Source organism: Aricia agestis, chromosome 1 (genome assembly GCF_905147365.1).
Source record: "Aricia agestis chromosome 1, ilAriAges1.1, whole genome shotgun sequence".
Taxonomy (NCBI): domain Eukaryota; kingdom Metazoa; phylum Arthropoda; class Insecta; order Lepidoptera; family Lycaenidae; genus Aricia; species Aricia agestis.
In genome coordinates this window covers 23,535,059-23,562,195 of record NC_056406.1, presented here as the reverse complement: position 1 = coordinate 23,562,195, position 27,137 = coordinate 23,535,059, and the positions used below count along the sequence as shown (strand labels likewise).

The following is a 27,137-nucleotide window of genomic DNA, read 5'->3' as shown; positions in this document are numbered from 1 at the left end:
TATGGATGCCATTTTAAATGATCTAAAGAACATGACTGAATTCATATCTCAATATGTAATTTTTTGTAGCATGATACACAAATGCAACAAATTAAACAGAGTCTAATAATTATAAAGCAGACAACCTTCCCCGTAAACCATATTTAAAAATTGCTAATTTCATATTTTTTCATTTAAATCTTGACATGTCCAAATTTTGTAATGTGCAAAAAATGGAATAAATACTTTTTGAATATTGATACTAAACAAAATATTTTTAGGTTAAAGAAATGTTCCTAGAGAAGAGGTCAATGTGATGATGAAGACAACTGAGAACCTATATGGAAGTTAATATTATATTTACTTACTTCAAGTGTTAATTGTTGTTATTTTTCAAAATTGTTGTTTAATAGTAATTAAGTATAATAAAGTATTTTTGTTCTGCTGTTGTTTTTTTTTATAAAAACTGTTGATTTTATTGATTACACCCCGGACAAGCCTTCGTGGCTTATAGAGTATACATAATTATTATGTATATTTTAAACTATTTATGTAATTATATACTTAAATATTTCATTTATATAAAGTATTTTCATATTATAAACGTGAAACAGCGCTTGCGCTGTGTTTCGCCGAGTGAGTGAGTTTACCGGAGGCCCAATTCCCTTCCCTATCCTCCCTTCCCTTCCCATCTCTACCCTCCCCTATTACCCTATTCCCTCTTAAAAGGCCGGCAACGCACCTGCAGCTCTTCTGATGCTGCGAGTGTCCATGGGCGACGGAAGTTGCTTTCCATCAGGTGACCCGTTTGCTCGTTTGCCCCCTTCTTTCATAAAAAAAATAAAATACTTTTGAATATGCGGGCCGAATTGACAACCTCATTTTTTTGATGTTGTAAAAATCTATAACATAAAATTATGACTATTGGCCGATAGCTGTAGTCTAATTTTATATTTTTATCGATATACGCCCATCCCTACACGCACACTACGGCAATTGCACACAAGCATAAAATGGCCACGCGCTGGCGAGCTTAGAAGCCATCTACCTATATCCTTAATCTATGTGTCTTGTAATGCAGAAGATGCCCTAGAGCCTAGACTCTAGAGTCTTGATTCTAGAACGAGGGTCGCGATTTTTTTATCTTATGTTTGTAACGTTAATGTCCTGCGTCAGAAGAGCAAAGAAAAAAGAAAACGACTTTGGTCCAAATTAATGGTATGGCCTATCGACTAAGGTAATAATTATCGTTTTACCCACGAACATCTACAGAAAGTGCTAGAAACTGCAGCTTCTTTTTTTCTTCTTCATATTCTAGCACTAAACAGCTAAGCGGGTTTGATCAAACGCGTCGTAACCCATCAAACGGCGCGTCAAACACAACGAAAATATGAAATTTCATCAAACAAGCTTTAAACACGTAAATGTTTGACAAACCGTTCAAAATAGCTTTGTAAACGATCAAATCGGTTTGAGTCAAACCAAAATTTACGTGTTAGAGTCAAACCAGTATATATTAAGTCTATGAGTCAAACCGTTTGATCGTCTTCGGGGCCCTTAAGACACCAGCATCAGCATGGAAAAAAAATGTATTCAAACTTCAAAGTCTTTTAACAACTTTCAAGTTTCAACTTTCAAGATTGAAAATCGCTGACACAGCAAGCAACAGGCATGTTTCGTGGCTTGTTGTATCACGCCATGCCCACAACCTTTTTTTAAAAAAAAAAAAAAACCATCAACAAAAGCGGGAATGACTGTCAAAAAATTCGTCTTGTCATCCGAAATCCGAATCACAAACGAGTTCAAAGAACTAATTTTTGTTTAAAATTAAAATCGTCTTCTAATTAAATCTTGGTTAAAATATAAACAAAACACGGTTGTAAAAGTATTGAAATCATAACAATACAACTATTTAGAAAAAATGCCGGGCCAAGAAGTAGTGACTACAAAAGTTGTGGTTCATCCATTGGTTCTTTTGAGCGTTGTTGATCATTTCAATCGAATGGGAAAAATTGGGAACCAAAAGCGTGTGGTTGGAGTTCTACTTGGTTGCTGGCGAGCCAAAGGAGTACTTGATGTTTCCAACAGTTTCGCGGGTATGTTCTTACTTCTTACCTACTGCATTATTTTTTCATATTTTTTCGAGTTTCCTCATGCTGCAAATTCCAAACATTCCAAGTCATTTTCCTAACTAAAAATAATCTTCACCAATTAAATTATTAAATTGTGATTAAAATATTAAAGTAGGATTGCCTTATAAAATACCTATTTTATAATAATATGTTTTTTTTATACTAATCATGAACTCTTAAATGCTAGTATAGTAGTCTGGCACTATTTAATTTTAGATAATAATTTAACAATTTTTGTCTAGTGAACTTGGCTTATAAGGTAATCACTAATCAGTCACATAAAAGGTTGGGTTAGTTATGGTTCCAGATTTTTATTGTTAAAGCCTTTACAATAAAATTCTGGAAAATGTTCAAAATCTTTCAATTAATAAATTAAAAAAAGTAATTATTAAAGAATGTTTGTGATTGTGTGCCAAAGCCTACCAATTATAAGGTCAATGATTTCCTAAACTATGGCACATCTTGAGAGTAGTAGGCTGCTTGTAAGGCTACTTCTATATATTTTATTATATTATGTTACTTTTTTTTTACTAAGTACACTTATTTTATTGAAACTTCATAAATTAAAATGAAAAATGTCAAGTATAATTTATCAAATCTAAAAATATAACCTACAATAAAATTATGTATTCATTATGTGTTCACGTTGACTTTTTATTATGTATAGATTAGTTATTTACATTGTAAACTTTACTTTTTAAAAGACAAAAATAAAAAGTGGCCCGTGTGAGTTTCTTGGTCCTTCTCGCCGGGTTAGTTCTCGAACTGGTGGTAGGCAATGTGTAGTACAACATTCTGAAAACATTTGCTTCAAAGGAGTATGTTTTTAAAGGTATGGAGTCTGGTCCAAATTTCCACCACTAACGAGACCTATATAGTAAAATTGTCTACTAAAAACTGAATCATTATAACCAGACCGCAGTCAAAAATACCCTGTCAGTGAAAAGTTATGACTGAATGAAAAGTCGCGTATTGATGATGTTATGTTAATTTTCTGAAATGTTTGATTTCAGTGCCTTTTGATGAAGATGACAAAGATAAGTCTGTGTGGTTCTTAGATCATGATTATTTGGAGAACATGTATGGCATGTTTAAAAAAGTAAATGCCAGAGAAAAGGTTGTTGGCTGGTATCATACTGGGCCAAAATTGCACCAAAACGATGTGGCAATTAATGAATTAATAAGGCGGTACTGTCCCAACTCTGTTCTTGTTATCATTGATGCTAAACCTAAGGACCTGGGGCTGCCCACAGAAGCTTATCAGGCAGTAGAAGAGGTTCACGATGATGGCAGCCCAACCACAAGAACATTTGAGCATGTACCAAGTGAAATTGGAGCGGAGGAGGCTGAAGAAGTTGGAGTGGAACATTTACTGAGAGACATCAAGGATACCACTGTCGGAAGCCTTTCCCAACGTGTGACTAATCAGCTCCTCGGTCTAAAGGGCCTCCACTCCCAGCTCAGCGAAATAAGGGACTACTTAATCCAAGTAGGTGAAGGGTCATTGCCTATGAATCATCAAATTATTTACCAATTACAAGACATTTTCAATCTCCTGCCTGACATATCTAGTGAAAATTTCATTGATAATCTTTACATCAAAACCAATGACCAATCCCTTGTTGTATACTTAGCTGCCCTTGTACGATCAATCATCGCATTGCATAACTTGATTAACAATAAGATTACAAACCGAGATGCAGAAGAAGGCAAGAAAGATGAAGCAAAGGACAAAAAAGAGAAGAAAGATGATAAGGATGACAAGAGTAAAACAGATGAAAAAACAAAATCAGATAAGAAAGAAAAAGATGAAAAGAAGAAGTAATATTGAGTAACATAGCTTTAAAATATAAGTTTTGTAATGCAAAATAACTTAAATAAATATTATTAATTAAAAATTATTTTAATTGCCATTGTTATAGTTAGCGCCGATAATGATATTCTTTATCTACAAATTATAAAACTGTAGTTCTCAAAACATGTAAGTATGGTATTAATGTAAATAACTCCCAGTATTGGCCAAGTAACACTATCTATGATTTTGATAAGTTTATCTATCAAATACTGATAAATAACCTGTCTACAATAAAGATAAATATAGCATTCAGCATTCTACATTTGGATGTTGTGTTTGTAATGTAGTGCAGGAAATGTTCAGGTGTAAGTGAATCTCTGTTTTGCAACATGGCTGATCGCATACATTTATCTGTAAGTCTTTCTTTATGTAATAAATTTCTTTGTAGTGATATATTGTGTTTTTATTTTTACTAACAGTAATATTATGATAAAAGTAGACACAGTAGACTAATATTATGATAAAATTTTGTAGGAATATGTTTGGTTGAAGCCAACAACCAACAATGAATTTGATGTTCCATTTGCTGTAAAAGTGTTGAACAGCTCCGGAAATAGGATACAAGTGAGAGATGACAACGGGGAAGTGTTTTCTACGGATGTTACCAACGTCATTAAACCATTGCATGCCACTTCCGTTACTACTGTGGAAGACATGATAACTCTGGGAGAATTGCAAGAATACACAATCCTACGTAATCTTAATATTCGATACAATCAACAGCTAATATATGTAAGTCAGTATCCTGATTATTTGAAACCCTATTTAGACAACATTAAACAATGTTATGTGTACCTTCATCTGTCCTATGTGTGAATGACGTCATTGTTTTATAAGTAATGACTAACAATAATTATTAATGATGTATTTACTGATTACGAATAAATGATAAATATTTTCTTAGTGTGAATGTAATATTGTCGCTAAACTGTGATGAAGGGGATTTCCCTATTATATAAGAATGTGAACTAAAGAAACTCTTTATTAATAAGTATAGTTATCTGTATAATGATAATATATACCTATTTAGGATTAGGTTCCATAGTATTTATAAATTATAATCCGATATTATAAATACCAAATAGCTAATTATTATAGAGTCTAAAATAAAAATATGTATTTTTCAGACTTACACTGGAACAATGTTGATAGCAATAAATCCATATGAAATTCTACCGATCTATACGATGGACCAAATTCATTTCTATCAAGGCAGTAACATAGGAGACATTCCCCCACACATTTTTGCGATAGGAAATGATTCCTACCGAGAATTGCTGAAGTCAGGATCAAATCAATGCGTCGTAATAAGGTGGGTCTGCAGATTTGGTTTCTTAGCTTTCAGTAATCCTCATGTTCTCACTCGTGACAGGTGGCGCCACCACCGACAGCAACGGTAAGTGATAAACCGAAGTTCTAATAGTAACATCTAACCTCTACCTGTGCGCTATCCATCTAAGCAGTAGAGCCTACAGGTGTTAGAGTCTAGTGTCCTAATAAGCATGGGGCCTAAGTCTTAAAAAATACCATACAGCCACACTCGGAGAGCTTTATTACTTTTTTATTTATTTTCAGAGCCACATCTACAACATTACTTAACTTTAATTTGAAGTTTATGACATAAACATATTTTTTTCAGTTTAAATCTCCATAACATTAAAGTTAAGTAATCATAAAACCTCAATAAGTGTGGCCCATAAGTACTATGACCATAAAAGTATAATATTGAAAATTACGATAAAGATCAGATTACTAAATTTTCAGTGGAGAGAGCGGCGCTGGAAAAACTGAAAGCACTAAACTATTGTTGCAATACCTAGCGGCGGCCAGCGGCAAGCACTCCTGGATAGAGCAGCAGATCCAAGAAACTAATCCAATCCTGGAAGCTTTTGGGAATGCCAAAACGGTCAAAAACGACAACTCATCCCGATTCGGAAAATACATAAATATTTATTTTAACACTAAAGGCGTCATAGAAGGCGGCAACATCGATCAGTACCTTTTGGAGAAATCTCGTATCGTCAGACAGAGCAACGGCGAGCGAAACTACCATATATTTTATTCACTCGTAAATGGTTTATCAGCGGATGAAAAGAAGAAGTTGGAACTCTCGCGACCGGCCGATTACGAGTACCTCAACTCCGGAAGAATGCTCACATGCGACGGTAGAAACGACGCTCTCGAGTTTTCGGATATAAGGTCGGCCTTCAAGGTACTGAATTTTTCTGACGACGACGTTTGGGGAATGTTCAGCCTCCTAGCTGCGATACTGCACTTGGGTAACATGAAATTTAAAGCTGTCAATGTTAATAACATGGAGACATCGGAAATTACCGATGCGAACAATGCCACCAGGATTGCCAATATCCTCGGAGTTAACAGAAGCAAGCTCTGCGATTCCCTGACCAAGAAAACTCTCGTCGCTCAGGGAGAAAAAATCGTTTCGAACATCTCCGTATTCGCCGCGGTCGAAGGCAGGGACGCTCTAGTGAAAGCGATATACGGCCATATATTCGAGTTTATTGTGGATGTAATAAATAAAACATTAAACAAGGGAAGTCCACTCTCCAGTGGCTCAGTTGGAATTTTGGATATTTTCGGTTTTGAGAACTTCGAATTGAACAGTTTCGAGCAGCTGTGCATAAACTATGCGAATGAAAACTTGCAGCAGTTCTTTGTGAGGCATATTTTTAAGCTGGAACAGGAGCAGTATGAAAAGGAGGGTATATCTTGGACGAATATAAACTATGTGGACAATCAAGATAACCTTGATTTGATAGGACAGAAGTCCATGAATTTGCTTTCTCTAATCGACGAAGAATCCAGATTTCCGAAGGGCACAGACCTGACGTTGCTATCGAAACTGAACAGTAATCACAACAATAAAAGCTGCTACTTGACACCAAAGTCTACGCACGATCATCGCTTTGGTATAAAGCATTTCGCTGGAGATGTTCTGTACAACGTTAAGGGTAAGTTTTTGTTATGAATACTGTTTAGTTTTTAGATTCGTTTTAAATCCATAAATTACTTACAGGTTTCCTGGACAAAAATAGAGACATGCTTACGATGGATATAAAGGAAATGATAATGGATTCCAGCAACGAGTTTTTAAAGAGCATATTCCCGTTGGAAGCAGTCACGCCGCATAGCGGAAGTCGCAAAGTTGTCTCCCTCAGCCACCAGTTTAAAACTTCTTTAGAATCTTTGATGAAGACTTTATACGCTTGTCATCCATTCTTTATTCGATGTATTAAACCGAATGAATTTAAGAAGCCACGGGTAAGCTTAACATTCCTTATCTTTTGATACTTAATTTTTACTTACGATAAATCACAATACAATATTTATTGTCCTTTCTAGCTATTCGATCGGGCGTTATGCGTTCGTCAGCTGCGTTACGCTGGACTAATGGAAACTGCTAAAATAAGACAAGCCGGGTATCCCATTCGATACACCTACTTTGAATTCGTAATGCGCTATCGATTGGTAGTCCCAGGTATACCGCCACCTGAAAAAACTGACTGCAAAAGTGCCTCCGAAACTATCTGCACCGCAGTGTTAAAAGATCAGGAGTTCAGACTCGGTCATACCAAAGTATTTCTTAAGGATCACCACGATGCGGTGCTGGAAGAGTTACGTCATAAAGTGCTGATAAAGGCGGTAGTGTATGTGCAGGCGAACGTCAGACGATTTATCGCTAGAATAAGATATTTGCGGCTGAAGGAAGCGGCTATCGTCACACAGAAACACTTCCGAGGCCGAGGTTACAGAAAAAGATTCCTCGCGATGCGAAGAGGGTACCTGCGATTACAAGCTGTCATTAAATCGAGGGAGCTGAAAAGGACTTTCCTGCACCTCAGGAATTTCTTCACAAAATTACAAGCCCAAAGCAAAGGCTACCTAATACGAAAGCTGATTAAAGACAAGGGCCCAATAATCAGAGCGAAGTTGGAGATGCTTAAGAAGGAAAAACGGGCATCCAGAGATGACATTAAAACTGCTGAGGACTCGTACGAGAAAAAATATACGGAGCTAATGGCTTCCATATGGATTGTGAAAGATGTGTGCGCAGATAATGATAACCAAATAGGTGTAATAGAGGACAAATATGTCGACGATGTTTTTGGCTTTTTGAAGGATTCGTCTACGCCTGCTGGTACGGTTAGAGGTACCGGTTTTGGAGTGGTAAGTTGCTATTTAATGCTAATTATATTATGCATTATAGTATTATATTTAATTATGATAATAATTACTTATCTTAAAACGTATTACTGTCTTTCTGGACTGTTTTATGTGCTTGCTAAAAATTTAAAGCTTTGCACAATTTTCATTTCTTTATGTATGAGTATTTGTTTTGGTTTTAGACTTCGACCGCTAAGACACCGGTGTCTAAAATAATACCGTTACGACAAGAAGAAGAGGAGGAGTCATTTGACGAATTTAATTTTAAAAAATTTGCAGCTACCTACTTTTTAGGGAATACGAGCCATCAATACTCTAGAAAACACCTCAGACACTCGTTACTAGACCTTCCCTCGCCGATCGACAAAATGGCGTCCCAGGCTCTGTGGATCACTATACTCAGGTTTATGGGAGACCTCTCGGAGCCGAAATACAGCGATGACAAAATCGACAACGTGCCGGTCATGACCAAACTCTATGACACTCTAGGACGCGCCTTCCAGAAAAGCAAAGAATTTGAAGTACGTTAAGTATTCGAATAATTACATAATATTATCTTATGGGTATCTAACATATTTTACTTCCCTAATAAAATATTTAGAGTCTAAACACACCATGCCGAAGTTCCGCGGCGGAAGTTCGGCATGATTCCGTCAGCAATCATGCCGAACTTCCGCCGCGGTATTTCGGCATGGTGTGTTTAGACATTTTCACAGTGAAACGTCACATATGATAGACAAAAACAACGTAACTTAAATAGTTATACTACAATGTACAGAACGAACCAGTAGGCTGATTTAAAAGAATTATTATTCTCGCAATTTATACGTTTGACGTATAAATTATACATATCGGCCGGCGCGCGCCTTGACAATGTGTTGCTCAATGCTCTGAATCCGTTCGTAGCATGCTTACAGCGGACAGCAGTGCGGCGGTACCCGCGCCGATTCGTCAGTTTTAAGTTGGCCTACTGGTTACTTTGTCTAATTTGGTTATACGCAGCCTTACGCAGCGCAAATACTTTTATTATTAAGGGGGTTAGAGTTTTGTATAATTTTGCATCCCCTAATTTAGTTGTTATTCTTTCAGAATCTCCTACCAAACGAGACTTATGATGGGTACGACAAAAAAAGCAAAATGATTCAGAAGACGCTGAAGCGACACACCAAACTGAACGAAGATTTTCTAAAGAATTTAGTCAACGACGAATTAACTAACGAAATGTATAATAACTGGCTAAATGCCCGACGCAGTTCCAATTTAGAAAAGCTTCACTTTATCATTGGACATGGAATAATTCGCAAGGAATTAAGGTAATTATATTTATCACCTACATTAGTCTCACTTACCATAACAATATAAATAATCATTTTCTTGATATTTCAGGGACGAAATATATTGCCAATTGTGTAAACAACTCACTAACAATCCTTCAAAGGCATCATACGCGCGTGGCTGGATCCTTCTATCTCTGTGCGTGGGTTGTTTCCCGCCATCCGAACGTTTCGTTAAATATCTCAGATCGTTCATCAGAGACGGTCCGCCAGGGTATGCCCCGTACTGCGAAGGGAGGTTAGTGCGAACCTTCAAAAATGGACCTCGAACGCAACCGCCGAGTTGGCTGGAATTACAAGCGACGAAGACCAAGAAACCTATCCTACTCACGATCACACTCATGGACGAATCCCTGAAAACGACTCAGTCTGATTCGGCCACGACCGCCGAGGAGATTTGCCAACAGATCGCCGATAATATAAATCTCACCGACACTTTTGGATTTTCGCTGTACATCACGCTATACGACAAAGTCCTGTCCTTGGGCAGCGAGGGTGAACACATCATGGACGCGATATCGCAATGCGAGCAGTTCGCGAGAGAGCAGGGCACGCAGGAAAAGAACGCTCCTTGGAGATTATTCTACAGAAAAGAAGTTTTCACGCCGTGGCATAATCCGATGGACGACCCCGTCGCTACGAATCTAATATTCCATCAGGTCGTTAAGGGCGTGAAGTTCGGAGAGTACAGGTGTAGCTCCGAAAAGGATTTGGCGATAATTGCAGCGCAGCAACATTATATAGAGTATGGAAACCGCATCGATCCTAATATACTGAGAAAAGTTATAGTCAATTACATACCGAATCAATTCATACAGTCCAACGATGCGGCGCTGACAAAATGGGAGCATCTCGTCACGAAAGCTTTCGAATCATCGAAAAATATACAGTCGTCGATCGATCCTCTGCGATGTAAGGAGGATATAGTGATATTCGCTAAGATCAAGTGGCCGATGTTGTTCTCGAGGTTCTTCGAAGTGGTCAAATTAAAAGGGGAAGCTATCAACAAGGAGCTCGTCATAATAGCGGTCAATTGGACAGGAATTTATATAGTGGACCAGTCGGAGCTGATACTACTGGAGATATCATACCCCGAAGTCACCTACGTCGCCTACGAGGAGGACACGGAGTATGAAAACTTAGGACGTATAACGATAAGAACTATACAGCAGGAGGAATTCGTTTTTCAGAGCGTGGATGCGCGCGAGATGAGTTCCCTCGTAATATATCTGATAGACGGTCTGAAGAGGCGGTCGATTTATGCCATAGCCCAAAGTGACTCCGAAGGTTACAGCGACGCCGCGTCCTTCTTGAATTACAAGAAAGGGGATCTCATTACACTCCTTCAGGACGCTACCGGAGAGACGCTGATGAACGCGACCTGGGGCCACGGCGAGTGTAACCACCAGGAGGGCCTCTTCCCCACCGAGCAAGTTTATATTTTACCGACGCTGACGATGCCGCATAGCGCCATTTTAGAGGTGTTCAAAAAAGGAGACATTAACAACCAGAAGAAATCGCATTCCAAGTATAATACCATACAGAGAAAGAAAATGCATACCTTAGAAAATTTCGCCAAGGAGCATTTCCGAGAGAACTACGATATAAACGCGACAGTTTCCAGACACGCGACTCTCAACACAGCTAAAAAATCTGTTCTCGGCGACTTGTGGGCGCATACTCGTGAGCCTATTCGAAAGCCTCTGCTGAAGAAGCTTTTGGATGACGAGAGACTGTGTAAATCGTCAGTAGCGATATTTTATGCCATTCTGAGGTACATGGGGGATATGCCCACTCCTAAAGTTCGGTCTGCGACGGAATTCACGGACGAAATATTCAGACCGGCCCTAGCGGACTCCGTGTTGCGGGACGAGGTGTACTGCCAAATCATGAAGCAACTGACGAACAATCGTATACAGTTGAGCGAGGAGCGGGGATGGGAGCTGATGTGGCTCGCCACGGGGGTGTTCGCTTGTGGGCAGCTACTGATTAAGGAGTTAGTCGAGTTTTTAAAGACGAGACCGCATCCGATCGCCAAAGACTGCCTGAAACGCGTGTTCAAAATACAAAGAGGCGGTTCGAGAATGTATGCGCCGTACGTAGTCGAAGTGGAGGCTATTCAACATCGAAGCATGCAGATCTACCACAAAGTTTACTTCCCCGATGACACCGATGAAGCGTTCGAGGTCGATTCCTCTACGAAGGCGCGAGATCTCTGCGAACAGATAACCGGCCGGTTGAATTTGAAAAACAGCGACGGTTTTAGTCTCTTCGTGAAAATAGTCGACAAAGTATTTTCCGTTCCCGAGTCGTACTATTTCTTCGATTTCATACACGAGCTGGTAGAATGGATGAAACAAACCCGACCCGTGCGAGGAGGTGAGTACTCAAATTCTTGTAACACTTGTATTACTACTGATTATATTATCGATTATCGATGTCTAATTTTGATGTTATCTTTTATCAGGAAACCAGTTACAAATGAATTATCAAATATTCTTTATGAAGAAGCTATGGATTAACACGGTTCCCGGAAGAGATAAAAATGCCGACCAAATATTTTATTACCCCCAAGAATTACCAAAATATTTGCGTGGCTATCACAAAACGTCTAAGCAAGACCTAGCGGAGCTAGCATCGATTATATTTAGAGCGAGATATGGCAACGATCAGTCGCTCCTGCCGCAGATTTCGCATATGCTGAACGATCTTCTACCTCCGGATATGATAAAAATACAAAGTAGTTCTCAATGGAAGTCGTCTATCAGTAGTGCTTATTTACGCCAAGGGACAATGAGCGAGGAAGACGCGAAAGAACTTTTTCTTAAGAAAGTTTATCAGTTCCCCACATTCGGTACAGCATTCTTTGAAGTGAAACAAACCTCTGACCCCTCGTATCCAGAAATGGTAGTTATTGGGATCAATAAAAATGGAGTTAGTGTTATACATCCTCAAAGTCGGGTAAGCAAAAATAGGTTTTATTAAAAAAACAACGTAGGTTTTATACTATTAGATTAGTTAAACGATACTTTTTTCGTTTTCAGGATATTCTGGTCACCTATCCATTCTCACAGCTATCCAATTGGTCATCTGGCAATACATTCTTCCACATGACGATGGGCAATTTCTTCCGAGGGACCAAAATTCTTTGTGAAACGTCTTTAGGTTACAAGATGGATGATCTTATTTCCTCCTACATTGCAGTGTTACGGCAAGCGTTGAAAAAGGAGCAACGGTCTTAAGGCAGAGAGTGTTTTATGAACAAGGCTGTGTTTCCACCAGAGATGTGTTGCGAGGAATGTGTTTTTGAGAACCAATAAAATAGCTTCATTGACGATAGCTTAAGCCATGACATCGCTCAGCGCGGCGATGCTATTGGATCTTAAAAACACATTCCTCGAAACACATCTCTGGTGGAAACGCAGCCTAAAACTGGTGTATATTCTGACCTTAATAAAGTAATAACAGGTTACCTAAATGTTTTTATAATTGCAACCCTTATCTATTATTATGTAATATAAATGCGAAAGTGTCTCTGTCTGTCTGTTACCTCTTCAGTCTTCACTGTGGCATAATATGCCAAAGTGAAGACTGAAGAGGTAACAGACAGGACAGACATTGTATTATCGTATGGAAGTTCTTTGAGAGTCGAGAAAGAACAAAGAAAAAAATTTGTTGCAAATAAATTTACGGTTCCCGCAAGGCAAATTAATTTCAGTGTCACGAATAAATAAATAAATAAAAACCTTATACCTTAACCAGAGAATATATTTTTTTTCAAAAGTTGGAGATAAAAAAAATTAAACTCATGATTTATGGCATATTTTAGTGACAAATTGGCTTTCAAATATATTTTTCTCTCCAACGTTTGAAAAAAATAAAACTCTCTGGCTTCATACTAATCTGACCTATACTTCATAAGAAAATCGTTATAACTTCTAAACTATCTGACTTAGAGCATTGAAGTAAAGAATGTATCTAAGATGAAAACCTTCCCTATCTTTTTAAAATAAAAAATAACCAGTTTAATGCCACATTTTTTTTTCTTAAACTTTGATTTTTCTGTTTAATTCCACGAAATTTATAACATATTGCCTATGTAAGCGTAGTCCACAAGTTTAGTTATCAAATGAGACCTTTTTTATCTTCATACGATATTTACATGAGAAGTGCTGGTCAGATTAGTGTGAAAGTCCGAGAAAAACTAAAATGGCTGCCATTTTACAACCGTGAGAGAGAGAAAAAATTTGAGAGCCAATTTGTCGATAAAATATGCCATAGATCATGACATTAAAGGATCGTACACCGGTGTCGGGACACATTGTATAATTATTCAAGTAAAACATTCGTATACTGGATAGTATTTGGCAAAGTACACTACCGGATCCCGGTGTCAGTGCCAAAAGTAAAAAAAAACATGATTGTCATATTTTGACATTTTTGATTTTATGACGTACCGTGATCATTGACTTTTACGCGGCATAATGGTCTCTACTACCAAATCAAAATACTGTGGCCGGACCGCCATTTTATGTTCCGGTTCTCCGAGGTACATAAACTGTCAAAGTGTCGTATTATAGGGATGTCGAAATTGAAAGAAAATATCGATATATCGATACATCGATATTTGAAAAAATATCAATATCGGTCTTGAGATATTGCGAAAAAAAAGTGAAGAAATTTAAAAAAGTTTGTCCTTGTATCGGTACGTTTATATTTTTACTAAAATTTTTGTTATTTTACCGATGGCTTGACTTCGTATGTGCTAATTTAGTTAATAACTAGCTGTTGCCCGCGACTTCGTCCGCGTGGACTTTAGTTTATAGCGCGCGGTGTCAACAAAATGTGTGTCTTTAAAAACTTTTTAAAACCCTGGTAAGTGGTACCCCTCTTAGGGCCGCGCTACACCGGAATGGCAGCGCTGAAAGTGCTCGCCTCACCGCTGCCATTCCGGTGTAGCGCGGCCCTTAATCAAAATACCCAAAAACAGCTGTGCAGTGTGCACATAATTTATACTAATATTATAAATGCGAAAGTATCTCTGTCTGTCTGTCTGTCTGTCAGTCTCGCTTTCACGCCAAACGCCAAAAGTATCTCTGTATGTCTGTCTGTCAGTCTCGCTTTCACGCCAAACGCCAAAACTACCGAACCGATTGTAATGAAATTTTGTATACAGATAGTCTAAAGCCTGAGAAAGGACATAGGCTACTTTCTTACTGGAAAAAAGGGTTGTAAGGGGGTGAAAATGCGTAAATTTGTTCAAATTAAGTTAGTTCCAACAATTCATAATAGATGGCGCCGTGCGTCTTCTACATCGCGCTGACGCTTGCTCAAAAGTCTTTCTATAAGACGTGGTATCATCTTACATTTAAGTTTTGATTTTTTTCGATTGTTATATCTATTCTACGGTATTAAATAAGTCAGTACTTTATCTGTGCAGTGACGTAACCTTAAATCTATCAATGATAAATAGTTTATGGGTAAAGTTGTGTAATTGGAGGGCTAAATAAGCTTTAAAATTTGGCATAAAATATAAAGTTTAATATAAAAAAATGAAATACTTATCGTGTGCACACTGCACATCTGTATTGATTTAAGGGGTACCAGGGTTTTTTTATAAAAGCTTTTGACACCAATTTTGTTGACATCACGCGCTATAAACTGAAGTCCACGCGGACGAAGTCGCGGGCAACAGCTAGTATTATACATAAAATATGTTTAAGATTTTTGAAATTTTATTTTAATACACATCCAAGACCCAGGAAAATTGAAAACTTTTTGTTCCGCCTGCGGGACTCGAACCCAGGACCCCCGGGATGAGCGCTGGCCACGCGCAATGCGAATTCATTTTCATCGAAATTTTCATGGAAATAAGATATTTTCCCACATCAAAATGTAGCCTATGTCCTTTCTCAGACTCTAGAATAACTGTATACAAAATTTCATTGCAATCGGTTCAGTAGTTTTGGCGTGAAAGCAAGACAGACAGACAGACAGAAGACAGACAGACAGACAGACAGAGATACTTTCGCATTTATAATATTATAGTATGGATTAAACATCATATTCTAACGTATTAAAAACTATAAACAAAAACATACTAACTAATAAGTATGATTAGTTCTATGTTACAATAAAGTAAAAAATAAAACGCCATCTGTTGAATCGTATTAGAACTAAAATGTTCATTCCATCGATATATTTCTGGATTTTTTATAATATTATACATAAAATATGTTTAAGATTTTTGAAATTTTATTTTAATACACATCCAAGACCCAGGAAAATTGAAAACTTTTTGTTCCGCCTGCGGGACTCGAACCCAGGACCCCCGGGATGAGCGCTGGCCACGCGCAATGCGAATTCATTTTCATCGAAATTTTCATGGAAATAAGATATTTTCCCACATCAAAATGTAGCCTATGTCCTTTCTCAGACTCTAGAATAACTGTATACAAAATTTCATTGCAATCGGTTCAGTAGTTTTGGCGTGAAAGCAAGACAGACAGACAGACAGAAGACAGACAGACAGACAGACAGAGATACTTTCGCATTTATAATATTAGTATGGATTAAACATCATATTCTAACGTATTAAAAACTATAAACAAAAACATACTAACTAATAAGTATGATTAGTTCTATGTTACAATAAAGTAAAAAATAAAACGCCATCTGTTGAATCGTATTAGAACTAAAATGTTCATTCCATCGATATATTTCTGGATTTTTTATAATATTATACATAAAATATGTTAAAGATTTTTGAAATTTTATTTTAATATACATCCAAGACCCAGGAAAATTGAAAACTTTTTGTTCCGCCTGCGGGACTCGAACCCAGGACCCCCGGGATGAGCGCTGGCCACGCGCAATGCGAATTCATTTTCATCGAAATTTTCATGGAAATAAGATATTTTCCCACATCAAAATGTAGCCTATGTCCTTTCTCAGACTCTAGAATAACTGTATACAAAATTTCATTGCAATCGGTTCAGTAGTTTTGGCGTGAAAGCAAGACAGACAGACAGACAGACAGACAGGCAGACAGACAGACAGACAGACAGAGATACTTTCGCATTTATAATATTAGTATGGATTAGACAATAAATAAGATTTGTGATAGAATAGAATATAACATGGCTTGATTTTCGATATTTAATCAACATAGGAATTAGTAGATTTGGACGTTTAATGATGTACTTTTTATCGAATTTAAAAAATATAAGGTGAAGAATCTGATCATATAATTAAAAGATTAAAAGATTAATAGACATCTTACTTATCGATATCCTCGACAAATATCAACCGAATGTCCCATCACTATAGACCGCCATATGGCGCCGGTCACACTTTTTTGTAGTTATGTCGTTTCCATCTGTTTCCTTATTCATTGACCAATGACCGTGATTCGTGAACCGTCACCAAATATATACTAGTAACAGCGCCTCCAGATTCACTGTAATTACAGTAGATTTACTGTATTTTGGACTTTTCTACTGTCTACTGTAATGATAAAATACAGTGTAGGATTTTACTGTATTTCAATTCCGATAAAATATATTTGCGTTAAACGAAACGCAGACATGGTTTTTGACCCGGCCTTTGACCTCGAAAGTAGTCTTTTGATGGGAGATGGGAATTCCCCGAATCAAATCTGTATACAGCAAAGCAACTAACAAAAACGTGTCGTCTCTGGACTCTGTCTGACATAGGAAAATACGAGCAGCATACGTATCATGAAGCTGTAAATAATTTTAAATGTAATTTAAATAAAAAAGTTCTAGAACATTTCAGCTTTCAGCGTTAATTATACTACTTGACACTAGAATCTAGATGGCCAAACCTTTGAAAGATAATACATACGTAAATGCGTATAATTTTGTGGATTTCAAGCCCACAAAAGAAATGATTTCTAAGATGACGTCCAAAATATTATATCAGAAGCATGAAAATATTATTTCTGAATAGGTACATGATTAATAAATGAATAAAAAGTGCTATAAATATTGTAGTAAATCAATCATTGTTTTCTTTTAAATCTGTAAAATTTTACTGTAATTCTACTGTATTTAGTAAGTCTAATTTACTTCATTTTTTTAGGATTCCCTGTATTTTTTCACTGACAACACTGTAATTTCACATTTTGAATCTGGAAGCACTGACTAGTAATCTGTGACCGTCACCGACATATACTAGTAATCTGTGGTCACCGATTAGGAAAATAAATAAGAAAATAATGTTTTCTTGATTTATTTTGTTTTTTTAGTATAAATTTAAATAGATTTCTCGCTTTTCAATAAAATAAATACTTCAGAAATCATCAAAATGTCCTCAATAGCTTTGGACAATCCATTAGACCTGAGGTATATGACTTATAATAATTAATAACTTTCTTAATATTTTTTAACTTCAGCCTCACTAAAACATATCAATTGATTTTAACAGAGAATTATTTACAACTGGGTCTGTACTAGAAATTAATGAAGAATACGACAATGGAGAACATCGTATAGAAACTGAAGATACTCATGAGAAGAAGATTGATATTTTTGGAGAACCAGTGACTTCGTTAGAAGACTTGGTGAAACAGTTGACACCTGTTGATGAGGATGAATATGTTAAGAAGAAAATAATGGAAGAAGGTGGAGGGCTACCATTACACAATGGATGTACAGTCTCAGTAATATATTCTGCATATTTTGAGGGTAGTTCAGAACCCTTCGATGTAAATTGTGGCAAACCACTGGTAACGTTTTTTCTGTTTTATAACATTCAACAAGCTAGTAAAAACATTCTGAGTATGTTCACATGGTAAAAACTAAAAATATTAAACTAGATATGATGTTTCAGGTTGTTAATTTAGATGATTCAGGTCTGTTACCTGGCCTGGAAATAGCTGTAAAGTCAATGTTAGTTGGAGAAGTGGCAGTTTTTGTGTTGAGCTATCAAGTTATGTATGGAGAATTGGGAGTTCCACCAAGAATTAAACCTAAAGCTGACTGTATATTTTACATAAAATTGATCAAAAGCTTAGTAACTCCAGAGGAAGGGTAAATTTAAGTGATTAATTTTTGAATTATTATTTTGAAAATATTTTAACAAATACTAATTTATGACGTATTTTAGGCCTATTAATTTTTCAGAACAAAATATATTTCAAAGGGTTCGTGCTGAGGTAACAACTTTGTTCAAGTCGGGATTAGTATTACACAAAGCAAGAAATTATTCAGTTGCTGCACAACTATTTAGGAAAGGAGTTGCATTGCTACATAAATGCAGATTAGCCGATGAGGAAGAAGAAAAGATTCAGCAAAAGTCACTTTTAAGATTATACCTAAATTTAGCTGTTTGCTACAATAAATTGAAGCAGCCATTAAAAGCTTGCATTTCATGTAACGAGCTAAACAGACTAAACGGTCTATGGAATAATGGTAAAGCTTTGTACCAAAATGGTATGGCCTTGAGAATGATTGGTCAATTTGATGCGGCAAGTAAAAGATTACAAAGAGCATTAAAGTTAAATCCTGATAATTCAAAAATTCAAGAAGAAATCGCCCTAGTTAACAAATTACGAGACTCTTGTAGTCAAATACAACTTATTGATAAGAGTTCTTCTACAATAGGAGAGGATTTTAAACAAGAAGTTGAAAGGGTAGTGAAACAGTTTAAGGAAAATCCTAATTTGTGCAAACTAACATTACCTGCAGGTTTAAATGAATCTGAGATTGAATATATAAAAAGTGTTTGCGAAAAAGAAAACTTGTTTTGTAACAAAGTCCAGAAGAATTATCTTTTAGATAAGGAAACAGAAAACCTTCCAGTGGAGACTGATGTTGATATATTTTTGTAATCCATACTATATGTAGTATTAGTGGAACCATGTTGAATTATAAGGAAAATAAAATGTTTCTTTTTGTAGGTTTAATATTATAGTTAACTTTTCTTTAAAGGTTACTGTAAAACTCTGAACTACAATCAATTGAATGATTTACTAGTTAAACTTTAGACCGTTAAAACTTAAGTTTTGAGAATTAAAACCCCAAAACTTTTAATTGGCAAACTCAAAATTTTTAGGGTTGTCTACCCAAAAGTTAGAAACAGGACCCTATTAATAAGACTTCATTGTCTGTCCGTCTGTCTATCTATCTCAAGGCACTATAGCTAGACTTCTGAAATTTTCACAGATGATGAAGATGTAGGGGGGGGGGATCATACAACAAATTTAATTTTTTTGGCCTTTTTTGCTCGTAATCAATAATGGCATCAGTAGCGGTAGCACGGCGACCAGCGGAAATGCGAAAGTATGGACAAACTGTGGAAATAAACCTAAGGTGCCGTTCCGATCTTTTTTCGTTCCGAAAAATTCAATTAAAATGCTACTTTATGACACACTATAGTATATGTCATAATGTAGGATATTATTTGAATTTTTAGAACTATAGTCTGTCAAAAAGTGGCTTTTTAATTGAATTATTCGGAACTAAAAAAGATCGGAACGGCACGTTAAGTTTATCTCCACAGTTTGTGACTATAGTCTGTCATAAAGTGGCATTTTAATTGAATTTTTCGGAACGAAAAAAGATCGGAACGGCACCTTAGGTTTATTTCCACAGTTTGTCCATACTTTCGCATTTCCGCTGGTCGCCGTGCTAGCACTACAGGTATAGGGAATGCAAATCTCGCGAGATTCGGGCTCAAGAGAGATCCCGCGAGTTTATGAATACAATACCGCGAGATCTCGCCAATTTCGAGATTTCGCGAGATTAGCTTATTAGTTTGGTAGGTTTTTATTGCAAATAATCACAATATTTGAATAAATTACGAAAAAAGTAATAAATATGTATTATAAGTATTATAAGATTAACATTCATTTTCACGATTTTTGCAATATAATTTTATGCATCAAACATTGTTTGATGTGTCTGTCTATAATTTTGACTTTTGAGGTAGTAAACTTTGACATACGTATAATTTTACTCACTTTTACTATCAAATTACAAATAGAAACAGTCAGTCTTCTTTTCTAATGCGCTTTTATAATTTTGGACGTGGCGGTAATATCGTTGACGTCCACGGTAAAACGATAACATAGGGAAGTAACATGTATGGAAATATATGGAGATGCTTTTAAATTTTCGTCGACGATAAGTTTTTAACGTGCACGTTAGAGGACATCACAACGTTTACACTTCTGAACCGCACGAAACGTCCGCTGTGCGTAAAATCAAAAGGGCATTTAACCCAACGTTTTATCGTGGACGCCGGCGTCCCATTAACGTGACGTCCAGAATTATAAAAGCGCACTATCAAACACAAATCTTTTAGTAATAAAATAGTTCTTTTGTAACTAACGAAACAACGGGAAGTCAAAATTCAGGACCTAGTTGAGAATCACAGTGCAGTTGCTTAGGCCAGCTCCTCTTTGTTTTGACTCCGTGATCGCAACTCCGTGCGTGTCAGTCCGCGCTTCAAATAAGACGTTTTTATGCTCAAGTGCAATCTCGTCAAACTCGCGAGATCTCGCCTTTTTTTCGTCCGAGATCAATCTCGCTAAAAAAGGCCGAGATCTCGCGAGAACAAGATTGCATTCCCTAATAAGGTACCAATATAGGCAGTTGAAAATTTCACAAAATCCTGAATTACCTATATCTGTACTTTGATTTAAAATATAATAATTCATATTTAACCTATTCTTACTCCAATCCAATACGGAATAAATAGTGTGCCATGTTATTTGAAACCGATTCATTTATTTATAAATTCTTAATTTGCATTATAAACAATATAGAATAACAAAAACAACATTAGGCAAGGAACATAGCAAATAGGCGGCCTTACCGCTTTCAGCGGTTTCTTCCAGGCAACCAAAATATGGTGGCAGAAAATAATGTTAAAGTGCTAAACTTAAACAAAGAAAAAAAATATATCCTGTTATATTTATAAAATATATATGTACCTATAGTACTTAATATATTTATATATTTTATTATATTATGTATATATATGTATATACAGTGTGTAACAAAAATAAGTGATAATACTTTAGGGTGTGTACAACTCGGGCGAGTTAACTTGACACCTGGCTTAAATTTTACCCCTCCCTCGCTTCCCCGCGCAGCACCCCGCTCTCGTCGTACGCGTCCAGTAGCGTTAGCATATTATATCTGTTACCGTTACACGTGTGTTATTGAGTTTGCGTTTCGGAGTTATTTGTTAGTAGTTAATGGTTATTGTTTTTGGATTTTTGTTGAGTTTTGTTGTGTTATTTGTTAGTTGTTACGTTTGAACGTTAAATTTGTTAAGTTTTTGTTATTCGTATTAACGTTTGAACATTGCCGTGCGTCTGTGGTATGAATTAGCTACTCACGGAATATATTAATATGAAGCTAGATACAAATTATCGGACGCATCCATAAACCTCGTATTCCTGCTGGGGAACCCTTGGACGAGTCCAACTCGTACTTGGTTAATACTGTGATTAGTGTAGCCCTATAAAAATAACAAGTTCCGGTAACGTAATTTTTTTTTGAATTATCTTAAAATAAAAAAACTTTTTTTGCACTCAGTACTTAAGAGAAACGTCAATTGAACCAGGTGTCATGTTAATTCGCCCGAGTTGTACGTGTTCCTTGTAGAGAGTTCATTGTGAAAGTAGCAGCTCTGAAAGACGAATTTTTTTTTTCACTTTTGTATGGGCAAGGGCCAGAGCGTCACGAGTTTCCCCATACAAAAGTGAAAAATTTTTTTGGTCTTTCAGCGCTGCTACTTTCACAGTGAACTCTCTACAAGGAACACGAACAAACCCTAAAGTATTATCACTATTTTCTGTTACACCCTGTATATATATATATATATATATATATATATATATATATATATATATATATATATATATATATATATATATATATATATATATATATATATATATATATATATATATATATATATATATATATATATATATATATATATATATATATATATATATATATATATATATATATATATATAACACTTTAGGGCGTGTACGTGTTCCTTATAGAGAGTTGACTGTAAAAGTGATTTACTGGAAATACACAAGCTTTTACAATAACATCATATCATAGATTTTTATAAAGAAACTAGCTGTCCCCGCAAAATTGTTTTGCCATATAAAGTATTTTGCCTACATTATTTTATTGAAGTGACGTAAGTATAGCACCATGCGTAGTTACATATGACATTCTCTTTACACCATGGCAACGCCCATCGCACAATGGTCACCATTTTTTTTACGTCCGTGACCATGACATTCTCTTTGGTCACCGTCAGTCTTCAGTTGTAAAAATTTACTATTATAATTTATTCAACAAATGAACTTATCAATATAAAAAGGAGCCAGCAGCCGATTCTCAGACCTACTGAATATGCATATAAAATTTGGTAAAAATCAGTAAGGCTGGTTTTATAGTTAAGCGTTTCGGCAGCGCCGTTGGAGCGCCGCGCGTTCGAAGATGTATGGGGGTAGTAGTAGCGTTTTAAAGTCGCGCGCTTGAGCAGCGCCGTTCGTCCATACGTTTGTTACAGCTTTGAACGCGCGCGCTCTAACGGCGCTGCGAAACGCATAACTATAAAACCAGCCTAAAACCATTTCGGAGGAGTATGGTAACTAACATTGTGACACGAGAATGTTATATATAAGAATAAATGGTTTACTTTGTTTGAATTGTTTTATTTAATTCAAGCCATGATAATATCATAAAATAACAACCAATTGCAACAAATTATACTTTATTGTTTAATTACAACTTCCATAAACCTAACTCTTGACTACTGTTATTGGAACCGTACCAAGTCTCAAATGCTGTTCTCTTAAAATTAAGTAAAAACAAATGCATTTCACTGAACCACTCCTAAAAATATATTTTGTGAATAATCATATTCAGTACAGCTTAGTTCTGTGTGGGTAAGTTTAGTAGGACATTCTGGCCTTGTGGCAGGTAGGTTACATTGCGTGACTTGGCTAGTTGGTATGCAATATCCTCGGCAGCCTCAATTCTTCTCAACTCTACGAGGCCCTCGCCAGCGGTACCAAAAGATTTGGCTAGTAAGATAGCTGCTTGGGCGTCTCCCTCTGCAGTGATGATGGCAGCCTTCTTTTGTTGCTCAGCTTTCTCCACTAGGAATCTGGCTTTCTCCGCATCCTGTTGAGCGACTTGCTTCAATTCTACGGCCTGCGTGAATTCCTTGCCAAAGGTTAAATGTGTGATGGAGATGTCGTCAAGGATAAGTCCAAATTGGGCAGCTCTCTCGGTAAGGTTCTCACTCACTTTTTGTGACACTACCTGCAAGTTAAAATTTACAAAATTTTACTAATAATATTCTAACCAAACAAAATAAAGAACTTGTTCTAAATCAGTGTTTTCCAACCTTCTTTATGACGCGATTGACGACTTCCTTGCTATGAAAAAATATTTCACAACCCCCAACCATTCTTTTTTTTATATATTTATAAATATATCCTTCTGTTAACATTTTCCCACTTCATATATCAATCTTTTTAATCTTTATTGTTTCTTTTACTGTAATAGTTTTTTCGACCTCTGGTGACCGTGACTAGCAGAACTCTGGTGAGCCCCAGGAAGACGCGACCAACAGGTTGAAAAACACTGGTTTAAATGATTTACAATTTATACCTAGTAAGAAACAAAGTTCTGATTGATATTTTATACTACAAATATGTATTTGTTCCAATTTTGTGAAACAATTTATAATTTTATTTCTCAGGTCTTTTAGCACTAGAAATCTATATAGTTCTATCCTAAACAAGGGAAATGTCTCAAACGATACAGTAGAAAAGGTTTTTTTTTTTCATTTGTCAAACAAGATTTGAGCAGTAAATATCAAGCAAATGGTCATTTTGTCCTATACCTCTCTCTGTGTGATAAGTTCTCCAGCGTCAAACTGTGCGACAACTGCCTTTAGAACTTCAGATGTGATCGAGGGCAGCACTCTCTCATCATAGTCTACTCCCAGAATTGTGTAGATCCTAGGTAGCTGGTCAGGGATAGGTCTGAACAGGATACGGAGGGTGATGTTTACATTCTGTAGATCTGAAAAGTTATTAATTTGTAAATTAGTAAACAGCAGGTAAGGGCTAAGTGTATTTTCTTACTTTCAATAAATTACTTTATTGTTTATAGTTTGTTAGGTATGTAAATACCTAACAACAAGGTTACATAATTAAGTAGTTATTATATTATAGCTAAGTTTCATAAAATATATTTATAAATAGAGAATATTAAAATACAATTTTAAATATTATAATATTTAAAACTAGCTGTCCCGGCAAAAATTGTTTTGCCATATAAAGTAGAAATCATAAAAGTTTATTGTTCGGGAACCATACATTTTTCCGGGACAAAAAGTATCCCTTGTTCTTTCCCGAGACTCAAAGTATCTCCATACCAAAATTTATCAAGATCAGTTGAATAGTGTACGCGCATATCATAAAAGTATATTGTGCAATAACTGTACATTTTTCCGGGATAAAATGTATCGTCTTCAGGACTCAAAGAATCTATATGCCAAATTTCAGCAAAATCGGTCCAGCCGTTTACGCCTGATGTTGTGACCACACGAAAATGCATTCATTTTTATATAATATATAGATTGTTATATTATTGGCCTTGGATTTCCACATGGATTTTTAAATGATTTGAAAAATTTTAACACACCTTTACTTCCTGTGACTGTTGGCACATTCCTAGGTCTCGATCTAATGTCAAAGATGATGGGTTTCTGCACCCACGGAATGAAGAAGTGAGTACCTTCACCAACCACCAGATTTTTTACTCCCGCAAATCTATCAAAGATTACTGCTCTGTTGCCACCATCAACTGAAAAATTGTATAAGAAATGTTTAATATATAATATTTTCATTAAACACAATATAATGAAAACTACTTTTTACACTCCATTCCATAAAATATAAATTAAATACTTTAAAGTATGTGTAACTTAATATAACTTTACCATTGTAAAGAGCCGAGTTAACAACTCCACCTACAACTGCTACTCCTAAGCCGAGTTGCCCAATGCGATTAAATAATTGTGCGGCCATCTCTGAAAGGGAAACATTAAAAATATTACTTCCTGGATATTAAGTATGTATTTGGAAATTGTGATTTGTTTCCTTTATTTTTTTAAAACAGACTGTATGCAGTGCCGTTAATGTAAGCAGTTTTGATTCAAACTTCTTAAAGATACAGAGGTCAACAAAGGTATGAAGTCTGAAATTGCATTACAAGAAATTTTTATCTAAAATGAATTGAGCCGGTGTTTGGTAGGACGGTCGCAATACTATAAGCTCTAGAACTTGTAATCTATTTCATTGTCAAAATACTAACTTATGTCTGATAAGAATAAGTGAAAAACTAGTGAATCTATTACTGAAATTAGTTAATTAAGTATTAATTATTATGAACAACAATTTGGTGTCAATGTTTCGTAATAATTACAGTAGTTGTAACTAGTAGTACATAGTGTGAACATAACCTCAAATGATGAGGTCAAGATACAATGGCTCGACTTGTAGAAACTAATAATTGTAACATACCGTCAAAAACACCCTAAAGTAAAGACACGTTATTTAAGGAAAAATCTGAGTCTCAATTTACTTTTATAACGTGCAATTTATTAACTTTTCGGCTCACGTAATATTAAAATTTATTGACTTTGTGCACAATTTGACCATAGAGTATAGACTTTTTATCTGTTGAGATGTCATTTGTCACAGACTAAAGTCACGTTGATAGATTAAAAAAAACCGGCCAAGTGCGTGTTGGGCCACGCGCGATATAAATAATATATTACGTTCCGTTGTACCGCTAGTTTATGATAATTTTTGTATGGTCAATGAATGTACATTTATAACGTGTTTTACACGGTTACGGTTAATGGAATTTTAACGAAAAGTTCCTTTATACAGTCTGCCAAGAAAGTGAAGAAATTAAAAAGTGGCAACATCGTAGTGTCATCCCTTTCAAATCAAAGAAAAAAGGGATGACCATGGGATGACACTACGATGTTGCCACTTTTTAATTTCTTTACTTTCTTGACAGACTATACTTCGCCGAATATTTTTTTTAAGTCGATCGACTATTACTCAATAACTTTCCTTTTAAGAGGAGTCCACACCGCCCTTTTTTCCATACAAACGTTGTCCCCTGTTTCCTCCCTGGATAATGGTAGTAAAGTTATAATTTTTTTCCTGAATATCTACGGCCATTAATACAATGTTCCTATGTTTTCTTTTTTTTCATAATTTAATTATTAAATAAAATATGAACGTTCAAAAACCCAAAAAAATGGCCAGATTTTCCGCTGTGTTCAAACGTCCAGAAAACAGATTTGGCTAGATTATACAAAAAAAGCAAAACATAGGAACACAGATCAAGCCTTTCTTTAATCTTTAGTGAAAAAAGTACTTAAGGCGAGGATAAACCCCAATTTGTTATTCCGCGACTCCCGGTTTACCTAGTTCCAATATAATAACGAAGTGTTAAAAAATATGAGATATAAAGCACAATATTTAAAATACCTTAAACCATAAACATTTTAATAAAACGTAATACTTTGGCTGTAATTAATTTACAAACTCACCTC

General features: G+C 35.9%; 4 protein-coding genes across 6 annotated transcripts; 3 read left to right on the top strand and 1 right to left on the bottom strand.

The window, feature by feature from the left end:
• The first annotated feature begins 1,831 nt into the window (after positions 1 to 1,831).
• On the top strand, positions 1,832 to 4,004 carry LOC121728805 (26S proteasome non-ATPase regulatory subunit 7). The gene is made up of 2 exons (XM_042117104.1): positions 1,832 to 2,075; positions 3,125 to 4,004. The coding sequence occupies exons 1-2, from the start codon at positions 1,901 to 1,903 to the stop codon at positions 3,934 to 3,936; spliced, it is 987 nt and encodes a 328-aa protein (XP_041973038.1). The 5' UTR covers positions 1,832 to 1,900; the 3' UTR covers positions 3,937 to 4,004.
• A 227-nt stretch (positions 4,005 to 4,231) lies between these two features.
• On the top strand, positions 4,232 to 12,877 carry LOC121728785 (myosin-VIIa-like). Its single transcript, XM_042117066.1, has 11 exons — positions 4,232 to 4,319; positions 4,441 to 4,698; positions 5,094 to 5,278; positions 5,731 to 6,938; positions 7,004 to 7,248; positions 7,330 to 8,154; positions 8,334 to 8,672; positions 9,241 to 9,464; positions 9,538 to 11,864; positions 11,953 to 12,446; positions 12,530 to 12,877. The coding sequence occupies exons 1-11, from the start codon at positions 4,296 to 4,298 to the stop codon at positions 12,725 to 12,727; spliced, it is 6,327 nt and encodes a 2,108-aa protein (XP_041973000.1). The 5' UTR covers positions 4,232 to 4,295; the 3' UTR covers positions 12,728 to 12,877.
• Positions 12,878 to 14,930: 2,053 nt separating this feature from the next.
• LOC121726906 (protein l(2)37Cc) lies at positions 14,931 to 26,232 on the bottom strand. Of its 2 annotated transcripts, XM_042114561.1 has the most exons (6): positions 26,089 to 26,231; positions 25,506 to 25,595; positions 25,208 to 25,369; positions 24,402 to 24,583; positions 23,420 to 23,815; positions 14,931 to 14,941 (listed from the first exon to the last, which is right to left on the bottom strand). In XM_042114561.1, the coding sequence occupies exons 2-5, from the start codon at positions 25,591 to 25,593 to the stop codon at positions 23,423 to 23,425; spliced, it is 825 nt and encodes a 274-aa protein (XP_041970495.1). In that variant the 5' UTR covers positions 25,594 to 25,595; positions 26,089 to 26,231; the 3' UTR covers positions 14,931 to 14,941; positions 23,420 to 23,422. The 2 variants fall into 2 exon arrangements, with proteins under 2 accessions (XP_041970495.1, XP_041970487.1); XM_042114553.1 differs by lacking the exon at positions 14,931 to 14,941 and having other exon boundaries at positions 23,245 to 23,815; positions 26,089 to 26,232.
• LOC121726890 (inactive peptidyl-prolyl cis-trans isomerase shutdown-like) lies at positions 17,755 to 19,394 on the top strand. 2 transcript variants are annotated; one of them, XM_042114542.1, is made up of 4 exons: positions 17,755 to 17,851; positions 17,934 to 18,234; positions 18,339 to 18,538; positions 18,632 to 18,791. In XM_042114542.1, exons 1-4 carry the CDS (start codon positions 17,814 to 17,816, stop codon positions 18,660 to 18,662), a joined length of 570 nt encoding a protein of 189 aa, XP_041970476.1. In that variant the 5' UTR covers positions 17,755 to 17,813; the 3' UTR covers positions 18,663 to 18,791. The 2 variants fall into 2 exon arrangements, with proteins under 2 accessions (XP_041970476.1, XP_041970469.1); XM_042114535.1 differs by having other exon boundaries at positions 17,757 to 17,851; positions 18,615 to 19,394.
• Positions 26,233 to 27,137: the final 905 nt, after the last annotated feature.